We start from the raw sequence: 23,020 nt of genomic DNA, 5'->3' as shown, positions 1-23,020 counted from the left end.
GGATAAAGCACTTCCTCGTTCCATGTCCTGTACTACTAATGATCCCCTGGGATCGCAGAGCCAGAAGTGGCCCCTACAGCCTGCAGGAGCAGGGCTATAGCACAGCAGGTAGAACTCATGTTTCGCATGTGGAGGACCTAGGTTTGATCCCAGGAGCCACATATGGTTGCCTGAACCCCTCCTGGAGTGATCCCTTAGCACAGAGCTTGGAGTAAGTCCTGAGCACTGCCAAGAATGGTCCCCCACAAAGGAAAAGAAAAAAAAAAAGCAAGGGGTTGGGCAATAGTTCAGCATTTGAGGCAAAGACACACACCTAGCATGCACCCAGCCTGTGTTTGATTCCGGGCACCACTTGGTCCCCTGAGCATCACCAGGTGCAACCCTGGAGGTCCCCAGAGCACTGCCAGGTGTGGGCCTGTACCCCCAGTCCTGCAGGGCCTGAACAGTTTTACATCTTCAGGTTCCTGCACTGAACCACAGGCCAGCTAGCAGTGCATCACTGATGGTAGGTAACTCAAGGGCCTCCGCTCCAATAAAGGAATTCCTGCTGAGAGCAAGAGTGGGGCTCGTGTAAGACCCTCGGGTCAAACCTGGCAAACCCTTAACCCACTCCCCATCAGAAAAAATAAAAGAGAAAGGCTGTAGACGGTGGGTGCAGAAAAAAAAATAGAAAAGTGAGAGAGAGAGAGAGAGAGAGAGAGAGAGAGAGAGAGAGAGAGAGAGAGAGAGAGAGCCTCCTGCCCCTTCTCCCGCACCCCACCAGCGGTCAGCAATCGGATCCACACCCACTCCAGCGGCTACTTCTCCTCTGGCACCAAACACGAGTCAGGCTGCCGAGAAAGAATTGCCTGAAAACAAAAAACATTTATTTCCTTTTCCTGAAAGAAAGGTGCAGGAGGTGGGAGGCCCTCAGAAGACACTCCTGCAAACTTCGACTGCCCCTGGGCCGCCTCTGCCCTGGAATCGGGGTCACCCCGACAGGCCCCATCAGCTCCATCACCCACTGGCCCTGCCCGTGGTGTCCGAATACCCAGGCGGCTGGCCACGCGCGCGTCCGGCTGCAGAGGCCCAGCGTGCGCCGTCCCTGCCAGCTGGCCGGGTCCCGCGCAGCCAGCTGCTCGGTGGTCCCGGGTCAAGAGTCCTTGGCTCGCAACCGTCATATCGTGCCTCCCGTTGTGCGTCTCCCACCCCCCCACCGCCCACCCCGAGTTCAGCTCTGGGTCGGGGAGATACCCGGCTGAGCTCGGGATGCTGCGGCCTTAGGCCTTTTTCCCTTTCTTGCTCTTGGGGGCCCCGGGCCAGCGGAAGCCCCGCAGGAACAGGCAGTGCGCGGCATTGTGGGCGATGTAGTGCAGGTTCAGCATGGCCGCGGGGCTCAGGATGTCCACTTCGGGCTTCTTCTGCTTCTTGGCGCGACCCTTGCGTTTGCCTCGCTTCCCTTTCCCGGGCTTGCAGAGACAAGAACACGGATGGGGTGGGGGGGGGGGGACAGAAGGGAGAGGGAAAGGGGGGGCAAAAAAATTAGTTTTCAGAGCCTTGATCTAAAGTTCTCTTGCAACATACTCATCACATCTACGTATGCCGGAACATACATGGCAACGGTTGGTGTGCAGCTTAGCATGCTGCAACATTTCCTACTCAATTTATGGGAGGGGAGCTGGTGCAATAGTACAGCAGGTGAGGGCGTTTGCCTTGCATGCTGTCCACCCCGGTTCATCCCAGGCATTCCCTATGGTCCCCTGAGCACTGCCAGGAGTAACCCCTTAGCATCACCAGGTGTGGCCTCAAGACCTAAATAAATAAATAAATAAATAAATATATTTTTAAAAAAACACAATGCATGTACCCACCACATACCTTTATTTTTTATTTATTTTTTTGGCTTTTTGAGTCACACCCGGCGATGCACAGGGGTTACTCCTGGCTCTGCACTCAGGAATTATTCCTGGCGGTGCTCAGGGGACCATATGGGATGCTGGGATTTGAACCCGGGTCAGCCGCGTGCAAGGCAAACGCCCTACCCGCTGTGCTATCGCTCTAGCCCCCAATAAATAAATTTTTAAAAATCAATTTAAGGGGGGGAAAAATTCCTGCAAGGAGGAAAAAAAAAATCAAAACCACCACAGAAACTTGCACGGAGTGGGCAGTCAGGTGCAACTTACATGGACATACTCTCATGACTTCTCAGACTGAAGGAGACACCATGGAAAGCGACAGTGTGGGGGCCTTGCTAGGGTGCTCACACTCAGATGTGAGCACACACTCTGGAGGAGGCGGGGGCATAGGGGAAATTGGGTAATAACAAAGAATTATCTGATTGGGGTCTGACAATGATGTTGAGGTCAAGAAAATTACCAAACGTTCTAGAAATGCACACTAACGTTTACAGGAATAAAATCAGTCCTCCTGAATTTTGCACTGAAATAATACAGCGTCCTGCCACCCCGAGCCACACTGCAGCTTCCTCCTTGTCACCGCCAAAGGAGGATGAAGCCTATGTGACAAAAGCTTGATAACTTCTGAATCTGAGGAATGGATATACGGGAACCCATTTTACTATTCTGTTTTTGTGCAGATTTGGGAGTATTCGCAAATTAAAGGAAGACCAGGGCCTGAGTACACAATTATACACATTTTGCACATTTTGGCATTTGTTAAACAGTCATGTTATCTACCTGGTTAAGAGGTCATGAGGGCTGAGAACAGACACGAAAGCATTTAGCACAGGGTCTGACATAAAGTGCTTGCATCTTTTGGCTACACCTAAGTGGTGCCTTGGGCTACTCCCGGCTCAGTGCTCGGGGGTCACTTGGGGAACTCTGTGGGGCCAGGGATTGAACCTAGGGCTCCTGCATGCAAAATACCATTCCCTGGCCATGAAGCACTTGATAAATGATTTCTACCGGCACTGTAATCTCTAAAGATTACAGAAACAAAAATGTATTGAAGAAAACTGCCGTAAAAAAAAATAATTTTTTTATGGTCCTGGGGTGTGGGTACAAACGCAGCCCTACTCAGTGCTGGACAGGAGGTGGGTCACGGGGCCAGGACTGAACAGGGGACTCTGCATTCATGTCCTGCAATTCCCAACACCTCCAAGAGCACTGCTTGGGTGGCCCCAAACCCAAAAAATAAAAGGAAAGCGAAGCCAAGCCAAAGGGCTCAGTGCTCTCACAGTGGCCCCCCCACACCCCCGCCAGGAGTACCCCTCAAATAAGAAGAGCACTCTCCTCACCTGGGAATAAGCTCCCTCTGAAACTTTGTTTAAGCTGCACAAAGCTAAACTGACAACTCCCTGCTCTCTGACCTACTTACCCACCCAGAAAAGACCAAAATGTATTCATTTAGAACTCATGGCTTCCAGGCAAAGGGAAACAATGCGTCAGTTATCATGGATGCCTGCGAGGGTCAAATATCTGTTTAAAATAAATCATAGCATTCCATTTTAAAAACATCCCCCGTTTGACAACCAGAGACACCCCAAAATAAACGCTTTATTCAGGGAAGTGGAGTCCATTCCTAGATACGAAACTCAGGAATGGTAATGAGAAGAACCAGGCCACACAATGGCCTCCTGCTTCCTCACAGGGAATAAAAAATGAAAGCAATTGCAGGGCTGCAGCGATAGCACAGCGGGTAGGGCGTTTGCCTTGCATGCGGCCGACCCGGGTTCGATTCCCAGCATCCCATAGGGTCCCCTGAGCACGGCCAGGAGTAATTCCTGAGTGCATGAGCCAGGAGTAACCCCTGTGCATTGCTGGGTGTGACCCAAAAAGCAAAAATAAACAAATAAATAAATAAAGTAATTGCACGTAAACTTCCTCCACATAATTGCATTATGTGCCCATACAACATCCCTTCAGGGTATGTTTTGGTGAACTATATACCAACACAAAAGCAAAGATTTTGGGTTTGGCCTTTATGATTTTGAACTTTTTCACAGCAAAGTTACCTAGAATAACTAGAACAAGATTTTATATTTTGAGATGAGGCACTCAAGGAACCACACTGGGCCTCCTGCTCGGAGGGTGAACGCTGAGTTCTCGCTGGCCCCCAAATGTGTTTGGATTTCCAGAGAACTACAATTCACATAAAACTTTGACATTTTATTGAAAGTTTTTAACTTTCTGTAGGAACTGGCAAACTGATTCTAACACTGACATGGAAATTCAAAAGACAAGCTATAAGTTTGACATTTTTATTCCAAGTCCTCATCTTTTTTGGTAGAGGATTCTGAAATTCATATGGAAATGCAAAGGACTTTGAAAAATATAACAAAGTGGAGGAACTGATGCTGCCGACCCTGTTTCAAGAATGATTATAAAGCGACAGTGTCCAGATTGTGTGGTACTGGCATCAAGATAAAGAGATAAATGGAACAGAATAGCCCTAGAATAGACCCACATATATGAACAGCTGATTTTCAACAAAGGACCTCAGCAATTTAATGGAGCAAGGAAAGTTTTAAATAAGTGGAGTGGAAGAACAGATACCACTTGTGGGGGGAGGGGAACTCAATTAATAATTATCTTATTTATAAATATTATCTCAAAATGAGCATAAGTACAAAACCCCAAACTATAAAATTTCTAGAAGATATAGCAGAGAACATTTAAGAACTTTTTTTTTTTTCTTTTTAGGTCACAACCCAGCAATGCTCAGGGGTTACTCCTGGCTTTACACTCAGGAATTACTCTTGGAGGTGCTTGGGGGACCATATGGGATGCCGGGGATCGAACCCGGGTCGGCCGCGTGTAAGGCAAACGCCCTACCTGCTGTGCTATCGCTTTGGCCCCCATTTAAGAACTTTTAAGACCTCAGATGAGACAAAGATTTCTTGGCTAGGAGGCTAGGACCACAGCTCAGTAGAAGAGCATGTGACTTGCATGTGTGATGTCCTGGGTTTGCGTCCTGTCCCAGTATGGCCCTCTGAATACAACCAGGAGCAATTGTATAACATGGTCCCGGAAGTAGCCCTCTAAGACCACTAAACTGTGGCCCAAAACCGTAAAAAAAAAAAAAAAAAAAAAAAAAAAGAAAGAAAAAAGATTTCTTGCACGACACCAAAAGCACAACTCATAATAGAACAAACTGATGAGTTCACTATTAAAATGAAGTGTGCTGGGGTCGGAGGGCTAGTACATCAGGGAGGAAATTTGCCTTCAATATGGCTGACCTGGGCTTGATACCCGGCACCCCATATGGTCCCGAGCCCCACCTGGGTGATCCTTGAGTGCAGAGCAAAGAGTAAGCCCTGAGCACCACTGGGAGTGACCCCACCCCCAACAAAGGATTGAATAATTTTAATTGACATAGTCCCTAAAGAATATATACAAATGGCAAATAAACACACAAGATATACTAAAAGTTTAGGGAAAGTTGTTAGAGAAATGCAACTCTTTAAAACAGGATGGGGCTGGAGTGATAGCACAGCGGGTAGGGCGCTTGCCTTGCATGCGGCCGACCCGAGTTCGATTCCCAGCATCCCATATGGTCCCCTGAGTACCGCCAGGGGTAATTCCTGAGTGCAGAGCCAGGAGTGACCCCTGTGCATCGCCAGGTGTGACCCAAAAAGCAAAATAAATAAATAAATAAATAAATAAAATAGGAGATATAGTGGGCAGAGTGATAGCACAGCGGGTAGGGCACTTGCCTTGTACACGACCGGTCTGGGTTTGAACTCCAGCATCCCATAAGGTCCTAGTGCTCACCAGGACTGAACTCTGAGTGCAGAGCCACGAATGACCCCTGAGCATTGTCGAGTGTGGCCCCCAAACAAACAAAAAACCAAAACAACAAAAAAGGAGTGTTAGGAGTCACACCCAACAGTGCTCACATCTGCAGTGCTCAGGAAATCCAATGTGGTGCCAGGGATGGAAACAGGTTTGGCTGTGTGCACAGTAGGAAATGAAATTAGAACTACAGTGACACACCATATCACATACTTATTACAATGGCTCAAGTTAGAAAGATTGACCAGGGGCCAGAGAGATAATACAATGGGTAGGGCATTTGCCTTCCATATGTTAACCCCGGGTGTGACCCCCCCAAAGAAAAACAAATAAAAACAAGCCCTCCCGCCAATACCTGCCCTGCACGAGGCTCTGTACTAGGGTGGAGACCTGTGCCTGCCCTCCCAAGGCCAAGAGTGAGCACATTCATTCAGCTGTGCTGTTGGAAGAGCCCCCAGAGGCGTAAGGTATTATGATGGCATGGGGCGGGGGCAGGGCCCGGCTAAGAGCCACCTGGAATCAAGAACGGGAGGGAGGGCTGGAGAGATAGTACCAAGGGCAGGATGTTTGCCTTATACACAACCCACCTGGATTCAATCAAGGGCATTCCATATGGTCCCTGTAGAACTGCCAGAAGTGATTCCTGACTGCAGAGCCAGGAGAAACCCCTGAGCACTGCCAGGTTTAGCTCCCAAACAAAACCAAAAGCATCTGGGGAGCAAGGGTGCAGGTGCCAGAGCCGGGGAGAGCGGAGGCTGGAAGGGAAGCGGACTGCAGCCTTAGAGACTGAGGAGTTTCACTTCGATTCAAGGCACTGGCAAGCCACCAGCTTACACGGCTTTATTTCAGGTTGGCAGTGCCAGGATAAAACTCAGGACCTCAGATAAGGCAAGGGTTCTATGCTGCACCCATGTCTAAAATGACTTTATTAACTTCTGAGGGGGGCTTGGGGCCACTCCTGGTGGTTCTTGGTAGACCATGGAGTGCTTGGACTCAACCCTCAGCCACTGATACGCAACGCCTGGGCCCTAGACCTTGGAGCCGGCTCCCAGCTCCTGCCACTCACTTGTTAAATATTTCTTCAGCACTTTTCCAGTGAAGAGAGAGGAATACATATTACCAAAAGAATCTAATGGGGGTGAGGAATAAAGGTTCCCAGGGCGAAGGAGGCAAAGCACCCAAGTCAGCAGCACAGAGGGTACTTTTATGACTGTTGTGTTGTTTGGGGCCACAACCAGAGGTGCTCAGGGGTTACGCCTGGCTCTGTGCTCGGGGATCACTCCTGCAGGCTCAGGCGGACCATATGGGGTATCGGTGATAGAACCTGGGTCGACTGCAAGAGCAGGGCACACGCTCTACCCACTGCACTATGCTTTGGGCCCTGATAATTATTTTTAAATGCAAGAGCTCCACAGCCTGCAGGCGCTTGTGAGCTGGGCAGATCTGGGAGTAAATCATGTTGGAGACGGGGCAGGTGCCAGCGAGCGCCTGACCTTTTCTGAAGGAGACTGGATGAGGTGTGCAGCAGCGCTATGGGGGTGCTCAGGCCCCTTTCCCTAGGGGCTGTGGTTTGTGCCTCGGAGCCTGAATGTGCCTGGGGCTCAGGGTGAGGGCTTCTAGGTCACAGCCTTTCTGGGGTCAGCCAAGTGGCAGGACACTTTGTCCTTTCTCCAAAGGACAAAGGAGATGAATGAGGGGAATGCCAGAGGCTGGGGGGGGGGGGGGGGCAGCCACAGTTGTCTTTGGAAAGTGTTCAGAGAACCTGTATTGGAGAAGAACAGGACCTTGAACTCAACTCCGTGAGGAAGCTGATGGAGAAACAGGGATGTGTAGGCATGCAAGTAGTTTTGTTTTGGAGAGGTTCTGGCTTAACCTGGGGCTTTGTGTGTATGTGTGTGGGGGGGGGGCGGGGAGGGGGGAATACCTGTTGGTTCTCTGAGCTTACTCCTGCCTCTGAGCTCCGGGATCTCTCCTGCTGGGGCTCGGGGGACCAGATGGGGTATCTGGGGTGTCGGTCACGGGTCGGCCAAGTGCAAGGCAAGTGCCCACCCCGCTGGACTATCTCTCCTGCCCAACCCTGAGCTAATAAAGAACCGCCGGGGCGGGATAGCCGCCTGCCTTCCAAAACAAGAATTCCCAGCTAAACAGCTGGTCCCCTCCGGAGTCTGCTGGGGTGAGCTGGGGGGTCGGGGGAGGTGGGGGGGCAATAGTCACTCTTGAGTCGGGCCCCATCGGGGCGCCAGGGAACCCGCCCTTCTTCAAGCCGCGGACGATCACCCGCCCAGGACCCAGGGAGACCGACGGCAGAGGCTGGCACCCCCGGGGTTGCACCCCACCTTCCAGCCTCTCTTGAACTTCCCACACAGACAACTTCGGAGGTCTGTAGCAGCAGCAACGCAGGACCGAAGAACTAACCTCAACCAAGTACTCTGCGGGGGAGAGGGCTGCACCCCGCGAGGCCCCACTGGCCCCTCACATTTACCCCCACGCGTGGACACAGACGCCCGGCCACCACTCCCAGGGGCAGATTAAAACAGGAGCGCGCGGACGGCGCGGCAGCCCTGCGCGGGGACCTGGGCGCCCACAAGGAACGCAGTCGTTTATCGACATGTATGTATGTATGTATGTATGTATGTATGTATATGTGTATTACCATGGTGATCCCCTTCTCAGCGGAGCGGGGCAGCGCGGCGTGGGTTCCCAGCAGAGAGAGAGAGCCAGCGCCCGGCGCAACCCATCACCCAGTGGCGCGGAGCGCGGAGGAGCGCAGCGGAATGTCCCTCCCGGGCTCCGGGCAGCACCGCCCCCGCCCACCCCCCTCCGGCCGCGCGCACAAACGGGGGCGGGGCCCGCGCTGTGTACCTGTTGCCGGGATACGGGGCGCGGCCGGCCGGCCGTTGGGCCCAGCCGGGTGGGCCCCGCACGCGCCCCGCCGCCCGCCCCCGCCTGCCCCGGCGCTTCTTTTGCCGTCGGCGGCCCGCCGCGCCGTCCCGGCTGGGCCATCGCCCCTCGCGCCCGGAGAGCTTGGGTCCCAGGCGACCGGAACCCGGGCTCGCCGCTCGCTGCCCGCTGCGCCGGCGTCCGGTGCCCGAGAGGTCGGGGCGGGCCGGGGCGGGCCGGGGCGGGGCGGGGCTGACCTTGGAGGGGCCGCCCCCGCCCCGGGCGCCGGGCGCGTACCTGCCCCGACCGCTCCCGCTCCCGCTCCGGGGCTGGGTTTAAAAGCAGTGCCCCGTGAAAAATGATAAGGCGGAGGACAGAGGGACCTTGGGAAATGTTCATTAAGGACCTGGAAAAAAAGAAATCCTCCTTCCCACCGTGCTGGGATCAGACAAGAAAGCGAGGGAGCACTGTGGCACGGCTTCCTGCCTTCCAGCTCGCCGGAGCATCCTCCTGCCCGGATGGGGAATCACAGCGCATTTCTCCCCCTCCCTCGCCCTCTCCACCCCCTTTCTCTCTCTCCCTCTCTCCCTCCCTCTCTTCCCCCCTCCCTCTCCACCTCCTCTCTCTCTCTCTCTCTCTCTCTCTCTCTCTCTCTCTCTCTCTCTCTCTCTCTCTCTCTCTCTCTCTCTCTCTCTCTCTCACTCTGTCCCTCCTCCTCTCCCTCTCTCTCTCCCCGCCCTCTCTCCCTCTCTCCCCTCTCTCCCCTCCTCCCCACTTCTTTCACGGGGCCACACCTGGCTGGAGCTGGGACCTTGCCGGTGCTGGGGATCTGACGCAGGGCTCACACATATCCAAGCCCTGAACTACACGTATAGTTTAAAACAATTTTTTTTTTTTTGCTTTTGAGGTCACACCCGGCGATGCACAGGGGTTACTCCTGGGTCTCATGCACTCAGGAATTACTCCTGGCAGTGATCAGGGGCCATATGGATGCTGGGAATTAAACCCGGGTTGGCCACATGCAAGGCAAACGCCCTACCTGCTGTGCTATCGCTCCAGCCCCATAAAACAATTTTGTGTGTGTGTGTGGCTTTTTGGCTCACACCCAGCGGTGCTCAGGGGCTACTCCTGGCTCTGCACTCAGGAATTATCCCTGGCGCTGCTTGGGGTGCCAGGAATCGAACCGTGGTAGGCCGTGTGCAAGGCAAACGCCCTACCTGCTGTACTATGGCTCCTGCCCCTACAACACTTGTAACTCTTACCTGTGCCTGACACTCGGTTCTGGGAATTCAATCCGGAGTGAAACAAAGTTCACATTATCATGGGATGAGGGAGATGTGAACTGCTGCAAGATACCAAAAAATGCTTGGAGGCAATGAACTCTGAGCACCACTGCTGGGAACGCCTGCACCAGCCCCACCACATAGACGTGGCTCCTGGTGCTCACTGGAACGGGGAAGGTCGTTCTAAGGAGATGACTTTTTAATTTATATTATTTATTTAGCTTTTTGGGTCACACCCAGCGATGCACAGGGGTCACTCCTGGCTCTGCACTCAGGAATTACCCCGGGCGGTGCAATATGGGACGCTGGGAATCGAACCTGGGTTGGCTGTGTGCAGGGCAAATGCCCTACCCACTGTGCAATCCAGCTCCTTTTGTTTTGTTTTTGTTCTGGAACCACACCCTGCAATGCTCAGGGCTTACTCCAGGCTGCTCAGGGATCACTCCTGCTGGGCTTTGTATGGGCTCCATATGGGATGTCAAAGATTGAACCCAGGCCAGTGACCTGTTAGGCAAGTGCCCTACCGGCAGTGCTATCACGCTGGCCTCTAATTTTTTAAAGTTTTAATTTAGGCCTAGAACCCAGGGCCTCACACTTGCAGCATGCAGCCCACCGCCTCTGAGAGGGTGACATCAAAAACATTTGGCTAAGGAGAGGTCAGGGATCCAAAGATTAGGGACAGGACAGGACAGAGCAGGCCCCGAGCCTGCAGGCACTGTGGAGGTGGGGGAAGCAGGCACTGTGGAGGTGGGGGAGGGGAGGATCCCGGAAAGGCTGTGCTGCAGAGGAAGGGGGGCTGACACAGGCCTCTTTTACACTTTTTGTTTGGTTTTGGGGTCACACCTCTCGTTGCTCAGGGCTTGCTCCTGGCTCTGCACTCAGGGATTGCACCTAGCGGTGCAAGGCAAGCACCTTACTCATTGTACAGTCTCTCGGACCCAAAAGGATAATTATTTTTTTTTAGCTCCGATCACTTATTTTTTAATTTTTCAATGAAACACCATGAGATACGATTACAGACTTACACACTTTTTTTTTTTTTTTTGCTTTTTTTGGGTCACATCTAGCAATGTACAGGGGTTACTCCCTGCTGTGCACTCAGGAATTACCCCTGACATTGCTCAAGGGACCATATGGGATGCTGGGAATTGAACTCAGGTCGGCCTCGTGCAAGGCAAATGCCTTACCCGCTATGCTATCGCTCCAGCCCCAAGACTTACACACTTTTGTGATTACATTTTTATTTTTTTTAATGTATCAGGTTTGCCTAGGTTCTCCCTAGCCCTTCACCCTTTACTAACTGAGCAAACCTGGCCCCAGATACTTCTTGTCTGGTAGCTTTTAATGTGCCTGAATCTGTGAAGAGGCAAACTTTCCGACTCTCTGCTGCACACTTTTTCTCCTCTCTCTTTCTCCCAGTACCTAGGCTGGGCCAGCTTCCACTCCCAGTTGACTTTTACTTTCTTTGACTCCTTCTGGCTGAGGCCGACGCTTTTTCCAAGCATTTAAGAGCCTTGCATTGCCCAAGTTGCTGAGTGACAATCCTGCTCTCAAAAGGAGACCTATGCATGGGGGTAGGTGGCACCGGGGGCACGGGATGGGGCCTATGAGCCGGACCATTGGTCCAACATAAGAATCACGGGAGACTGGGGGCTGGAGCAATAGCACAGTGGGTAGGGTGTTTGCCTTGCACGCGGCCGACCCGGGTTCGATTCCCAGCATCCCATATGGTCCCCTGAGCATGGCCAGGAGTAATTCCTGAGTGCAGAGCCAGGAATAACCCCTGTGTATCGCCAGGTGTGACCCAAAAAGCAAAAAAAAAAAAAAAAATCTCGGGAGACTGGAACAATAGTACTGCAGCTAAAGTGCTTGCCCTCCAAGCAGCTGACGGGTTGAAACCGAGGTATGGAGTGATCCCTCAGCACAGAGCCAGGAGTAAGCCCTGAGCACTGCCAGCTGTGTTTCCTATTTCCCTGAATCACCTTGGAGCCAAGGAGAAATAGCTCTGCACGCTGGGCGCAGACTTTGCACGCAGAAGACCCCCGCTGGCTCCCCAAGACCCTGAATACTGCTGGGTGTGCCTCCTCCCTACAAAACAAACAAGATCACTTAAGATTTATAAACTAAGGATTGGAGAGATGTATAGGGGGTAGGCACTTGCCTTGCATGCGGCTGATCCAAGTTCAATCCCCAGCATCACATTTGGTCCTCTGAGCACCACCAGGAGTGACCCCTGCACAGAGCCAGGAGTAAGCCCTGAACACAGGTATGGCCCATCCCCCCACCAAATATAACAAGATAGGTAGGCTGGACTGATAGCACAGCGGGTAGGGCGTTTGCCTTGCATGCAGCCAACCTGGGTTTGATTCCTCCATCCCTCTTGGAGAGCCCAGCAAGCTACTGAGAGTATCTCGCTTGCATGGCAGAGCCTGGCAAGCTACCCGTGGCATATTTGATACGCCAAAAACAGTAACAAGTCTCACAATGGAGATGTTACTGGTGCCCGTTCAAGCAAATCGACGGACAAGGACAGTGCTACAGTGCTACAATAAGATAAGTAAGTTTTGGGGTTGGAGAGATAGTACAACAGGTAGGGTATCTGCCTTACATGCAGCTGACCTGAGTTCAATCCCTGGCACCCCATATGGTTCCCTGATTCCTGTTAGGATAGATCCAGAGGTAAACCCCGAGTACCAGCAAGTGTGCTGCCCCCTCACCCCCAAATAAGGCATGTTTTTCTGCAGGAACTGAATATGTCTTCCTAAGTAAACTGGAAGATGATGTCAAATGTATGTAACTATTCAAACTTATCAGAATAGCACTAATTTTACACTTAGAACTACATATCTTTATGTCTTCTTTATAAATAGCAACACTAACTGTGATGTTCTTTGAAAAAAAAATACATAGCGTTACCAGAATGGAAGCAAGCATTCTTAAAATATGCAAACTCAGAATATTCTATTACTATCTTTCTTAGAAGTTACACATAAAAATGCCTATTTTCTCCTTTCTACTCTGGTGGTCGGAGCCTGCCTGCCTTCTTGCCTCTGTTTTTCCTTTGTGTCACGCAGTTCAGCAGGATGGCCCTGTGTTCACCCCACCCAATACGACTCCTGCTATTGAAGAGGACATTATGGGAGAAACAATGTTCTTTGCAAGTAATTTCCTCTGGTCGATCACAAGGGTCCCTGCAGTAAAACTTGGTGCTCTAGGAATGACTGGGAAAGACTCGGAAAGGGAAATGATAGAGAACAAGGGAGAGAAAATGGCAAATATATTTTAGGCTTTGCAGGCCTCTGTCCTCTTTTCCTACTACTCGGATGATATAGAACGATAGCACTCTTTTGGGTTTTTTTGCGGGGAAGGGTGCATAGCCAGTCATGCTCAGGGCTTATTCCTGGCTCTGCACTCAGGTATTACTCCTAACAAGGCTCGGGAGACTATACAGGGTGCCAGGGATCAAACCCAGGTCAGCCCCCTGCAAGTAAGGCAAGTGCTCTACCCACTGTATTATCTCTCTGGCCCAACAATAGCATTTTTGTACCGAGCAGCCAAATAAGCATGGCTGTGTTCTAACAAAACGGCTATGGAAACCGAAATAGGAACTTTGCAGAATTCTTCGGGTATTTTTCTCCGGGGGATTTTCTCCCTTTCCCTTTGTCATCATCAAGATGATGTGGAAGGCAGGTGTGACACATACTTGGCGGTGCTTTCTTGCCTGAGGTCATGCACTTTAGCGACAGTCCTCACACACAGTGGTGATGTACTAGAGATCTCTCTCTCTCTCTTCCTCTCTCTCTCTTCCTCTCTCTCTCTTCCTCTCTCTCTCTCTCTCTCTCTCTCTCTCTCTCTCTCTCTCACACACACACACACATACACACACATTTGTTGTTGTGTGCTTGAGATCACATGGCAGTGCCCCTAGACCTCACTTGGCATGTGGGGCAGTGCTGGGGCTCGGGATTGGACTCGTAGCCTCGTGCCTGCAAGACAGGAGTTCTGCCCCTTGAACCACACGCCGGGGCTGCTCCTGTGGATTTTCCCTGTCACTGAAGAATACAGGGGCTGGAGAGAGAGCCCAGCGGTCAGGGGTGAATGCCTTCTACGCACAGCACCATTGGCTCTCAAACACCGCTGGGAGGTGCTGGCAGTCCCCAGCACTGCTGGACCTGAGCAGCACCACGTCGCCAACCTGAACATTGAGCCGTCTGGCCTGGTGGGCTTAGTGTTGCTGGGATGTCATCTCCCGAGTGCTGCGTGGGAGCCCCCTTCCAAACAAGAAATGCAGAAACTTAACTGAGCTCAGACTGTCAGTGGGGCCGGGGATGTGGCTCAGTGGCACCTGCCTCACACGTGTGAGGCTCTGGGCTCCATCCTCTGCAACCCTGGTCCCATGCACCAGCACAAGAATTGCTGATGGAGGGGGGGCTGGAGCAATAGCACAGCGGGTAGGGCGTTTGCCTTGTACACGGTTGACCCGGGTTTGATTCCCAGCATCCCATATGGTCCCCTGAGCACTGCCAGGGGTAATTCCTGAGTGCAGAGCCAAAGGAATAACCCCTTTGGGTGTGACCCTCCCCCCCAAAAAAAAGAATTGATGATGGGCCAGTTTTGGTCCATGGGCTATGTCATTTGCTAAACTTTGAGCTAGAGGATTAAAATGCAATTTGTTCTTTTCTTTATTTAATTTTGTTTTATTGGTTTTGGGTCTCACCTATCAGCACTGGGAGCTACTCCTGGATTAGTGGTTGAGGATCACAACTGCTGGTGCTTGGGGGACCATGCAGTGCCAGGGGTCAAACTTGAGGCTTTCACATGTGAAGCCAGCCCTCAGTCCTTGTGTTTGGGGTGGGGAGGAGTGGGGCGTAGAGTTGGGCTACATGTGACTGCCTGGGTAGTTCAACCAGGATTACAGTTGGCATAGCCATATGCAAGGCAAACACCTTACTACTTGTGCTAGCTCTTCAGCCCTGCACTCAGTCCTCTAAGCTATGTCTCTGGCCCCTTATCTTTATTATTATTATTATTATTATTATTATTATTATTATTATTATTATTATTATTTTGCTTTTTGGGTCACACCCAGCGATGCTCAGGGGTCACTCCTGGCTCTGCATTCAGGAATTACCCCTGGTGGTGCTCAGGGGACCATATGGGATGCTGGGAATTGAACCTGGGTCGGCCGTGTGCAAGGCAAATACCCTACCCACTGTGCTATCACTCCAGCCCCGCCTTATTTTTATTATTTTGGGTGTTCATTTTTGGGTTCTGGAGAATCAAATCCAGAATCTCATACATTCAAGGCACGTTCTACCATTGAGCCACATCCCTGGCCTCTCTGTTCTTGTGAGAACCTCTACCAGGGAGGGAAATGAGGGGAGAATGAATAATCAGTTTTTGTGTTTTATTTTTGAGCCACACCCAGAAGTGCTCAGGACTCGATACTCAGGGATCACTCCTGGCAGTGCTTGGGGGACAATTTGGGATGCTAAGGACTGAACCCAGGTCTGCCACATGGAAGTTAAGTGCCTTACCCAGAGGACTATCACTCAGGTCCTAAATCAGCAATTACTGACCACTTGCATTGAGCAAGTGTTAGCCTGTGCATCCCAAAGATGTGGACTCATTTAATCCTTATATCTCTGGCAGGTAGGTAGTATCATTCCCATACGACAGATGGGGAGTCTGAAGCACAGAAATGAAATAAATTGTTGCCTATCACAGAGCTAATAAGAGGCAGAGGCCAGCTGGCATAACTTACCCAGTTGGGTCCAGTACCCTCAGCCTGAGCTATTATGCCGTAGAGCCTTTCTGGGTGAAACATCTGTGTCTCTTGGCGAAGATATCTTTTCCAAGGCGTCCACATGGAGGATCTTGGTCCTGCCAGCTCCATTAAGCATGTGAACAAAAAGTTACAGAATGTTCAGAGTTATGTTTCCGTTTAGAGGCAAGGGGACAGATGGCACTGTCTCATTTAGTCAGGAAGCCACTGTCCCCCAGGTGCTGGGCAGAAGTAGAGAGACTCTTGTATTCTTGCTCTGCCTTAGATTTTGGGTTCTTTTCTTGTATAAACAATAAAGATAACTTAAAAAAATATGACATGCCACTGGTTTCTTCAATGTTTTTGAAATGCAAATTCTGGCTAATTAAGGAGCAAAGAGCCCCGAACACTTCACCAGAGGCTGCCCAAGCAGACTCGTTATACTTAGAGGATTGGGGCTGCTAAGTATATATGTATGAGGCTCTGAGAAGCCAGAACAGCTGGTAAAAAAGTTTGAGGGGACACTTGCCTGGCATGTGGTTGCAGCCACACCGAACCCTGGCACCGCTTAGGGTCTCTTGAGCACCACTGGGTGTGTTCCCTGAATACCACTGGGTATGCCTCATCCCACCCCCAAAAGAAGACAGATATGCTTCAGATTGGTTTGGTAAATTACAATTACTCTAAGACTGCCTTCCAGGGGCAGACGCTAGATCATTTATTTTCCATTGCTCACTTTGCATATCAGGAAAGGTCGCAGGCTGCCACACGCTTCGGAAGAATAGTCCTAGTATCCACATACCGGAGCCATGCCTGTAGAAGCTCATGGTCGCTGGGATTCCTTCTGGAGAAGGTGCATCAGGCTATTTTCAATGGTTCTATGAGATCAGCATTAATCCCAAAGCAGTATGGATCATGACATCCCGGCCAAATCCTGATAATTAAACCATGTTCCCAAAGTATAAGAAAGATGTATTTTTACCAGGTTAGTGGCAGGGACAATTCAAAAAGGAAACATTTCTCCCATCTCACTGGCCCAATCGTAAGTTCCAGATATTGTGATCTTTAGCCATCTCAGTGAATGGGCAGCTGTCAATTTTTTTGATGGGCCACCTGGCTGGCGTGTCAAACTGTAGGAGCACAGAACATATCGTCCTAAACCTTTCTGAGTGCTTCGGAGACTCCACACGTTAGCAAGCATCAGTAAGAGTGATAAGAAAAAAAGGAAAAGGGGGTATTAGTAACATGCACGTGCCCTGTTTGACAGGGGAGAGACTCAGCAAAGCTGAGTAATTCCTAAATTTTTTATATGTTGAAAATATTCCAGTAGGGGCTGGAGCGATAGCACAGTGAGTAGGGCGTTTGCCTTGCACGCAGCTGACCCGGGTTCTATTCCCAGCATCCCATATGGTCCCCTGCGCACTGCCAGGAGTAATTCCTGAGAGCAAAGCCAGGAATAACCCCTGTGCATTGCCAGATGTGACCCAAAAAAGAAAAAAAAAAGAAAATATACCAGTAAATAAGTATATTGTTCAATTTTACAATATTCTTTAATGTCTTTTACCAAAGCATGACTTGGGTTTTTTTCCTTTGAATCTCCTTTGTTTACATCAATTGCTGCAAGCATTCTCCAAACAAAAATAACTCCCTCTCTGGGCCCTTGTCATGTGACTCTTGATGATAGAGAGGAAGAGCAAGTGAATCAATATTATATTTAGGGGGTTAATGAGTATTAGTGGGCGGAATGGTGGTCACCCAGAAGATGATGTCCATGTTCTCATCATCAGACTCTGTGATTATTACCTTATATGGCAGAAAATATTATAAAGGAAGGATCCTGACAGGAGTTTACTGTGGATCATCCTGATGAGATTTAGATTCAGTCAGCTTATTGTTTATAAGAGAGAGGTATGGGGAGCTTTACGAGAAGAAAGCAATGTGACTATGGAATAAGAAATTAGAATTATGTGCCACAAACCAAGGAATGCCTCAAGCTGACAGGGTGGGAAGAGGCCAGGATTGGAGGGACGGCAATCTTGTGGACCCCTAGATTTCAGACTTCTAGACTTCAAAACTGAGAAAATACACTTCTCTTGTTTTAGTCAGTTTCTGGCAAGTTATGAAGCAGTCCTAGGAAAGCCACAGTGCAACAAACAGCTAATACTACCTTTTGGAAGGTTACAAATGTACCATGATTCTTTTGACTCAAATTGATTGCCCTGAGGTTTTAGACGTTTGTGTTACACTACTCTCCCTCCCTCCCTCCCTCCTTCCCTTTCCTTCCTTCCTTCCTTCCTTCCTTCCTTCCTTCCTTCCTTCCTTCCTTCCTTCCTTCCTTCCTTCCTTCCTTCCTTCCTTCCTTCCTTCCTTCCTTCCTTCCTTCCTTCCTTCCTTCCTTCCTTCCTTCCCCCAACATCACCAAGTTATTCGGATCAGAATTCAAAAAACATCTGACAGTGATGAGATGTATTTACTCTGCTACTTCTTATCATAAGTTGTAAAACTAACCAAGGACAAACTACCAGGTAATTTCACATCATTTTCAAGACTGTGGTTTACTGACGACTTCAGATGTGAAGTTAGGGAACGTAGGTTGCTTTGTCACACATTTGCTTAAGCATGAAGAGCTCCCTATTCAGCTTTTGCTGATATTCTGTGCCAGTATCAACAGGACCTCCAGACAGCTGTCTCATAGTTTTGTATTCTCTATTATCACTATCGAGAGAATGAAACCAAAAACAAGTTAAATAATTTTACAAACCAGAAGACAGCCAATGTCTAGCCAGCTTATTGTAAATTTTTTTTCTTTTTGGGTCACACCCGGCTATGCACAGGGGTTGCTCCTGGCTCTGCACTCAGAAATTACTCCTGGCGGTGCTCAGGAGACCATATGGGATGCTGGGAATCGAACCCGGGTTGGCCGGGTTGCAAGGCAAACGCCCTACCCGCTGTGCTATTGCCCTAGCCCCTGGCCAGCTTATTGTATACGCCACCTTAGATTGACTTTGGGTTATCATACTATCAAGACTCAGCTTTCTTTAAAAAAAAAAAAAAAATTTTTTTTAAGCCCCATTAGGCATGGTCCCTGAATGCAGAGCCAGAACTAAGCCTTAAGCACAGCCGGTGTTGAAGTAAAATGATTTGAGTGCTGGCAGGGTGCAAAGTTTCCCAGGAGGAAAACTGATTCTGAGAGGGCCACACATCGGTCCTGCAGGCTAGGACCCCTTGCAAGCCCTGACACACCGTGACCCTGGCTTGCCTGATGGTGCCAGTGCTGCAGGAACAAGCATAGCTTTGGTTGCTTCCGGCTGAGGGCTGCTGTCTGCGGCCTGCTGTGTGACCTAGGCCAACAACCTGACCTCTCTGGAGCCTCCATTCAGGAGGGAACAAGGTGGCTGGCCCACATGTCTCCCTCAGCCAAATATCTGCTGTTTGGGGAACATGGGGCTGAGATTTACAGGTGAGGGTCAGAGACATTTTCTGGAGTTGACAACACCCACAATCTATGCATTTATGTAATTACCCCAAAGATTATAAGCACATTTTCTAATTACATCATCTCGCCATCTCTGCTGTGGTTAACCTGGGTATGAGCTGGCAGCAACAGGGTGAGAAAGGCGTTTAACGTCATCACCAGCCAAAGAACGAAGGGGGAGGAAAGCTGTGTCCTTCCAGCGCTTCCCGGTTCCTTTGGAGCAGCTGTCGCTTTCAGACAGTGAAAGGAGACCAGAATCCCCGAAGCTTCTGTGAGATCATCCTCCCAAGAGCCCCTGGAGGAGAATGACCCGAATGCTGGCAGGGCCCAAGGGTTTCACAGGAAGAAAACCAGTCCTAGAGGACCAACACATTTGTCAGCACTCTAGAACCCCTGCAACTGCTGGTACACCTGATCCTGCCTCCTCTGAGCCTGTGCAGAGCCACGTGGAACATTGTTTCCTTGTACTTCCTTTGGGCTGGCCTGAGTACAGGGAGAACAGACAGGTTCACTGGGAGAGAGCCGGCTACATGCAGCACAGCTGGTCTCTCCAGAACTCCCCTGCCGCCTCCGGCCAGCAGGCATCTGCAAGCAGCCTGGTGCCCAGCATAGCGCATCTGGCACCTGGAAACTCAGACCAACACTGCCTGCTTGTCAGTGTCAGCCCGAGATGTGGTAGGCTGGTGTGCTGTGAGCAAGTATCACCACGGGGTTGAGAGGCTTGAACTCAGACGTGTGACTCCTGCTTTCATCAGCCTTGCTTACTTCTCCTTCGACTCTAGTTTCTTACACCTGTGAGACTGAGGCTGGCAGAAGGGAGGGAGGATTTGTGCCACCAATGTCAGATTCGCTCTGAGAATCTGGGGGTGGGGTTGGGGAGATAAAAGCGAGAGTTTTGTTTTTTAAATTGTTTTTTTCCTGGTAGGGCGTTTGCCTTGCACCCAGCCGACCCGGGTTCGATTTCTCCGTCCCTCTCGGAGAGCCCGACAAGCTACTGAGAGTATCCTGCCCGCACGGCAGAGCCTGGCGAGCTATCCATGGTGTATTCAATATGCCAAAAACAGTAACAACAAATCTCACAATGGAGACGTTACTGGTGCCCACTTGAGCAAATCGATGAGCAATGGGCTGACAGTGATACAGTGATACAGTGAATCTAGTCCATGAGAATTTTCTGGACAGGATCAATTTCCTTATTAAAATGCCACTGTAGTCGCACCAATGTTCTTCCTCAAATGGGCTGAGGCAGCAGACTGAATGAAAAAGGAGAACCCGAAGAGCTTCTGAAGAATCATGATGACTCTGTCACTTGCACTCAGTCCCTACTTTTGACACCCGGTAGTACTGAGGGCCTACTCCTGGCTTGGTACTTGGCCGTCCTTGGGGAACTGTGTGGTGCTGAGAATTGAGCTGGGGCCTTCTGCATGCATTCAGACACTTGAGCTAACTCTTCGGTCCCAGACCAGGAATTCTGATAGAGCATCAGAGACTACTACTGAAAATTTACTAGTAGGAGGTAAAATAACTGATTCCTTGCATCACAGGAAAGAAAAACTCTTGTTTTAAAATTTATTTTTTTTGTTTGTTTGTTTTTGGGTCACACCTGGCGATGCACAGGGGTTACTCCTGGCTCTGCACTCAGGAATCACCCCCGGCGGTGCTCAGGGGACCATATGGGATGCTGGGATTTGAACCCTGGTCGGCCGTGTGCAAGGCAAACGCCCTACCCGCTATGCTATCACTCCAGGCCCCTCTTGTTTTAAAATTTAACAATAAGGACTTACCTATATCAACATATCCAAAAGTACTGGTATATTATTACAATTCTTTGTATATATAGAGTGTTGTTCTACCCTATTTTGATATTACACCTTCCCCTTATTCAACTGCTATCACTATCAAACTTAGTGTTGAGTGATGAAATGATAAGGGGAGTAGATTATTGTCTTCACTGTTACTATATTGTTTTGGTTGAGAGAAAATGAGAAAGCAAGAGGTCCAGAGGCAGACAAGGATTACAATGAATGTATAAATAATAAAACCTACTTTACCCATCCATATTTACTCTAAAATGTATTTTTATGTTCTTCATGTTGAAAATCATATAAAATATGCATTAAGGTATGTATTTGTATTCAGGACACAAAAGAATAGTATTAACTCCCAACATTTGTTTATAGCTATGTTTATAGCTAATTTCTATAATATTCCATGCAATTCCATTTAATTACAGAAAACATTTATCACACTATACACAGGCCTGACCGGGATCTGTAGTATAGATGGCACAGATGTTAACGGGCAGTCCCCAGTATTTCTTAAATAATGGAAGGAAGTTCTTAGCCTCTGCTGAACACAGTGAAGACACACATAGCATAGCTATACAGAGGGCCAAAAGATTTGCAAAGTTAGCACTTGACCCAGCATGAATATAACGCAGATGGTTACTTAGCCCATCAATTCAATCACTGTATCACTGTCATCCCATTGCTCATCAACTTGTTAGGGTGGGTATCAGTAATGTCTCCTCGTGAGACTTGTTACTGTTTTTGGCACATCGAATACGCCGTGGGTAGCTTGCCAGGCTCTGCCATGCAGGCGAGATACTCTCGGTAGCTTGCCGGACTCTCTGAGAGGGGCGGAGGAATCGAACCTGGGTTGGCCGCGTGCAAGGCAAATGCCCTACCCGCTCTGCTATTGCTCCAGCCCATCAATTCAATACTATATTAAAATCTGGTTGTTATATAAACCAGTGTCATTTTCTTACCCGTACTGCATCTTTTTGTTTTATCTGTATAAAGACCATCTCAAAGACCAATAAAAAGGATGGAAACTCATCACAATCACATGGGGAAAAAATGGAATGCATCACATACTCACCTAGAGAACTGCCTTTAGAGCAATGATTATTATTAAGTGAGAAAGTTGGGGAATAAACAAGAAGGAAAAGAAAGTCATAATTGAAAATATTAGCATAAAGCTCTTGAGGGTAGTTTCTTTTCTTTTTTTGGGGGGGGTCACACTTGGTGATGCTCAGGGGTTACTCCTGGCTCTGTGCTCAAGAATTACTGCTGGCGGTGCTCAGGAGACTATATGGGACACTGGGGATCAAACCCAGGTCAGCTGAAGGGTAGTTTCAAATGGCTCCCAGAAGGCTGGCGAAATTTTGCAGAATCTCTAAGAAAATCTGACTACCAATCTCAAGAGCTCATGGGGAAGCTCTTGGCTCACTGGGGACCCATCTGTCTTCAGTGACCTACCTTCAGACAGGATTTGCCACTCTGATCAATGCTCGGCTTGTCCATGTGAATTGCTTGCGTCAGTGGAATAGGAGCAATGTGACATCATATTCAAGCTTCTCATGTCCTTGAGTGGCATGGATGGGTCTTTTGTTTCTGCCCTTCAATGTAACTATGTCCCAGGAACTAGTCTATAAGCCTATTATTGTAATAAGACAGAGAACAGAGTTCATCTAGCTAATCACCAGTCCTAGGTAGTCCTGTAGCTCATTTTGACCCATGAAAAAGATTGGTTTGTCATAAATTAGTGAGATTTTGCATTTTTTTGTATTAGTTTATATCCAGATATACTAATTTTGTAAGATTTTGTATAGTCATCCTCTTTGTATCCATCTTTTCTATTCTAATATGTTCTTATTTTCCCCCCACTTTGGGTCACACCCAGCGATGCACATAGGTTACTCCTGGCTTTTGCACTCAGGAATTACTCCTGGTGGTGCTCAGGAGATAATATGGGATGCTGGGAATTGAACCCGGGTTGGCCGCGTGCAAGGCAAATGCCCTACCTGCTGTACTATCGCTCCAGTCCCTCTAATGTGTTCTTTAGTGTCACTTGTGTTAAAGAATTTAAAGTCCAAATTTCTAGC

General features: G+C 49.4%; 1 protein-coding gene across 3 annotated transcripts; it reads right to left on the bottom strand.

Moving 5' to 3' along the window:
• Positions 1-844: 844 nt before the first annotated feature.
• On the bottom strand, positions 845-15,969 carry SMKR1 (small lysine rich protein 1). 3 transcript variants are annotated; one of them, XM_055147098.1, is made up of 2 exons: positions 15,660-15,969; positions 845-1,448 (listed from the first exon to the last, which is right to left on the bottom strand). In XM_055147098.1, exons 1-2 carry the CDS (start codon positions 15,789-15,791, stop codon positions 1,260-1,262), a joined length of 321 nt encoding a protein of 106 aa, XP_055003073.1. In that variant the 5' UTR covers positions 15,792-15,969; the 3' UTR covers positions 845-1,259. The 3 variants fall into 3 exon arrangements, with proteins under 3 accessions (XP_055003073.1, XP_055003066.1, XP_055003078.1); XM_055147091.1 differs by lacking the exon at positions 15,660-15,969 and adding an exon at positions 8,595-8,889; XM_055147103.1 differs by lacking the exon at positions 15,660-15,969 and adding an exon at positions 8,386-8,513.
• Between the last annotated feature and the right edge of the window lie 7,051 nt (positions 15,970-23,020).

This window comes from Sorex araneus, chromosome 1 (assembly GCF_027595985.1).
Source record: "Sorex araneus isolate mSorAra2 chromosome 1, mSorAra2.pri, whole genome shotgun sequence".
NCBI lineage: Eukaryota > Metazoa > Chordata > Mammalia > Eulipotyphla > Soricidae > Sorex > Sorex araneus.
Note: the sequence above shows the minus strand (reverse complement) of the source record. Positions and strands in the feature narration are given on the sequence as shown.

Coding starts and splice junctions, on each gene's coding strand:
- SMKR1 (XM_055147091.1), bottom strand. CDS start 8,735: ATGGCCCAGCCGGGACGGCGCGGCGGGCCGCCGACGGCAAAAGAAGCG. Junction 1,449..8,594: donor GCCCCGTATCCCGGCAACAG/GTACACAGCGCG, acceptor TGTCTCTGCAAG/CCCGGGAAAGGGAAGCGAGG.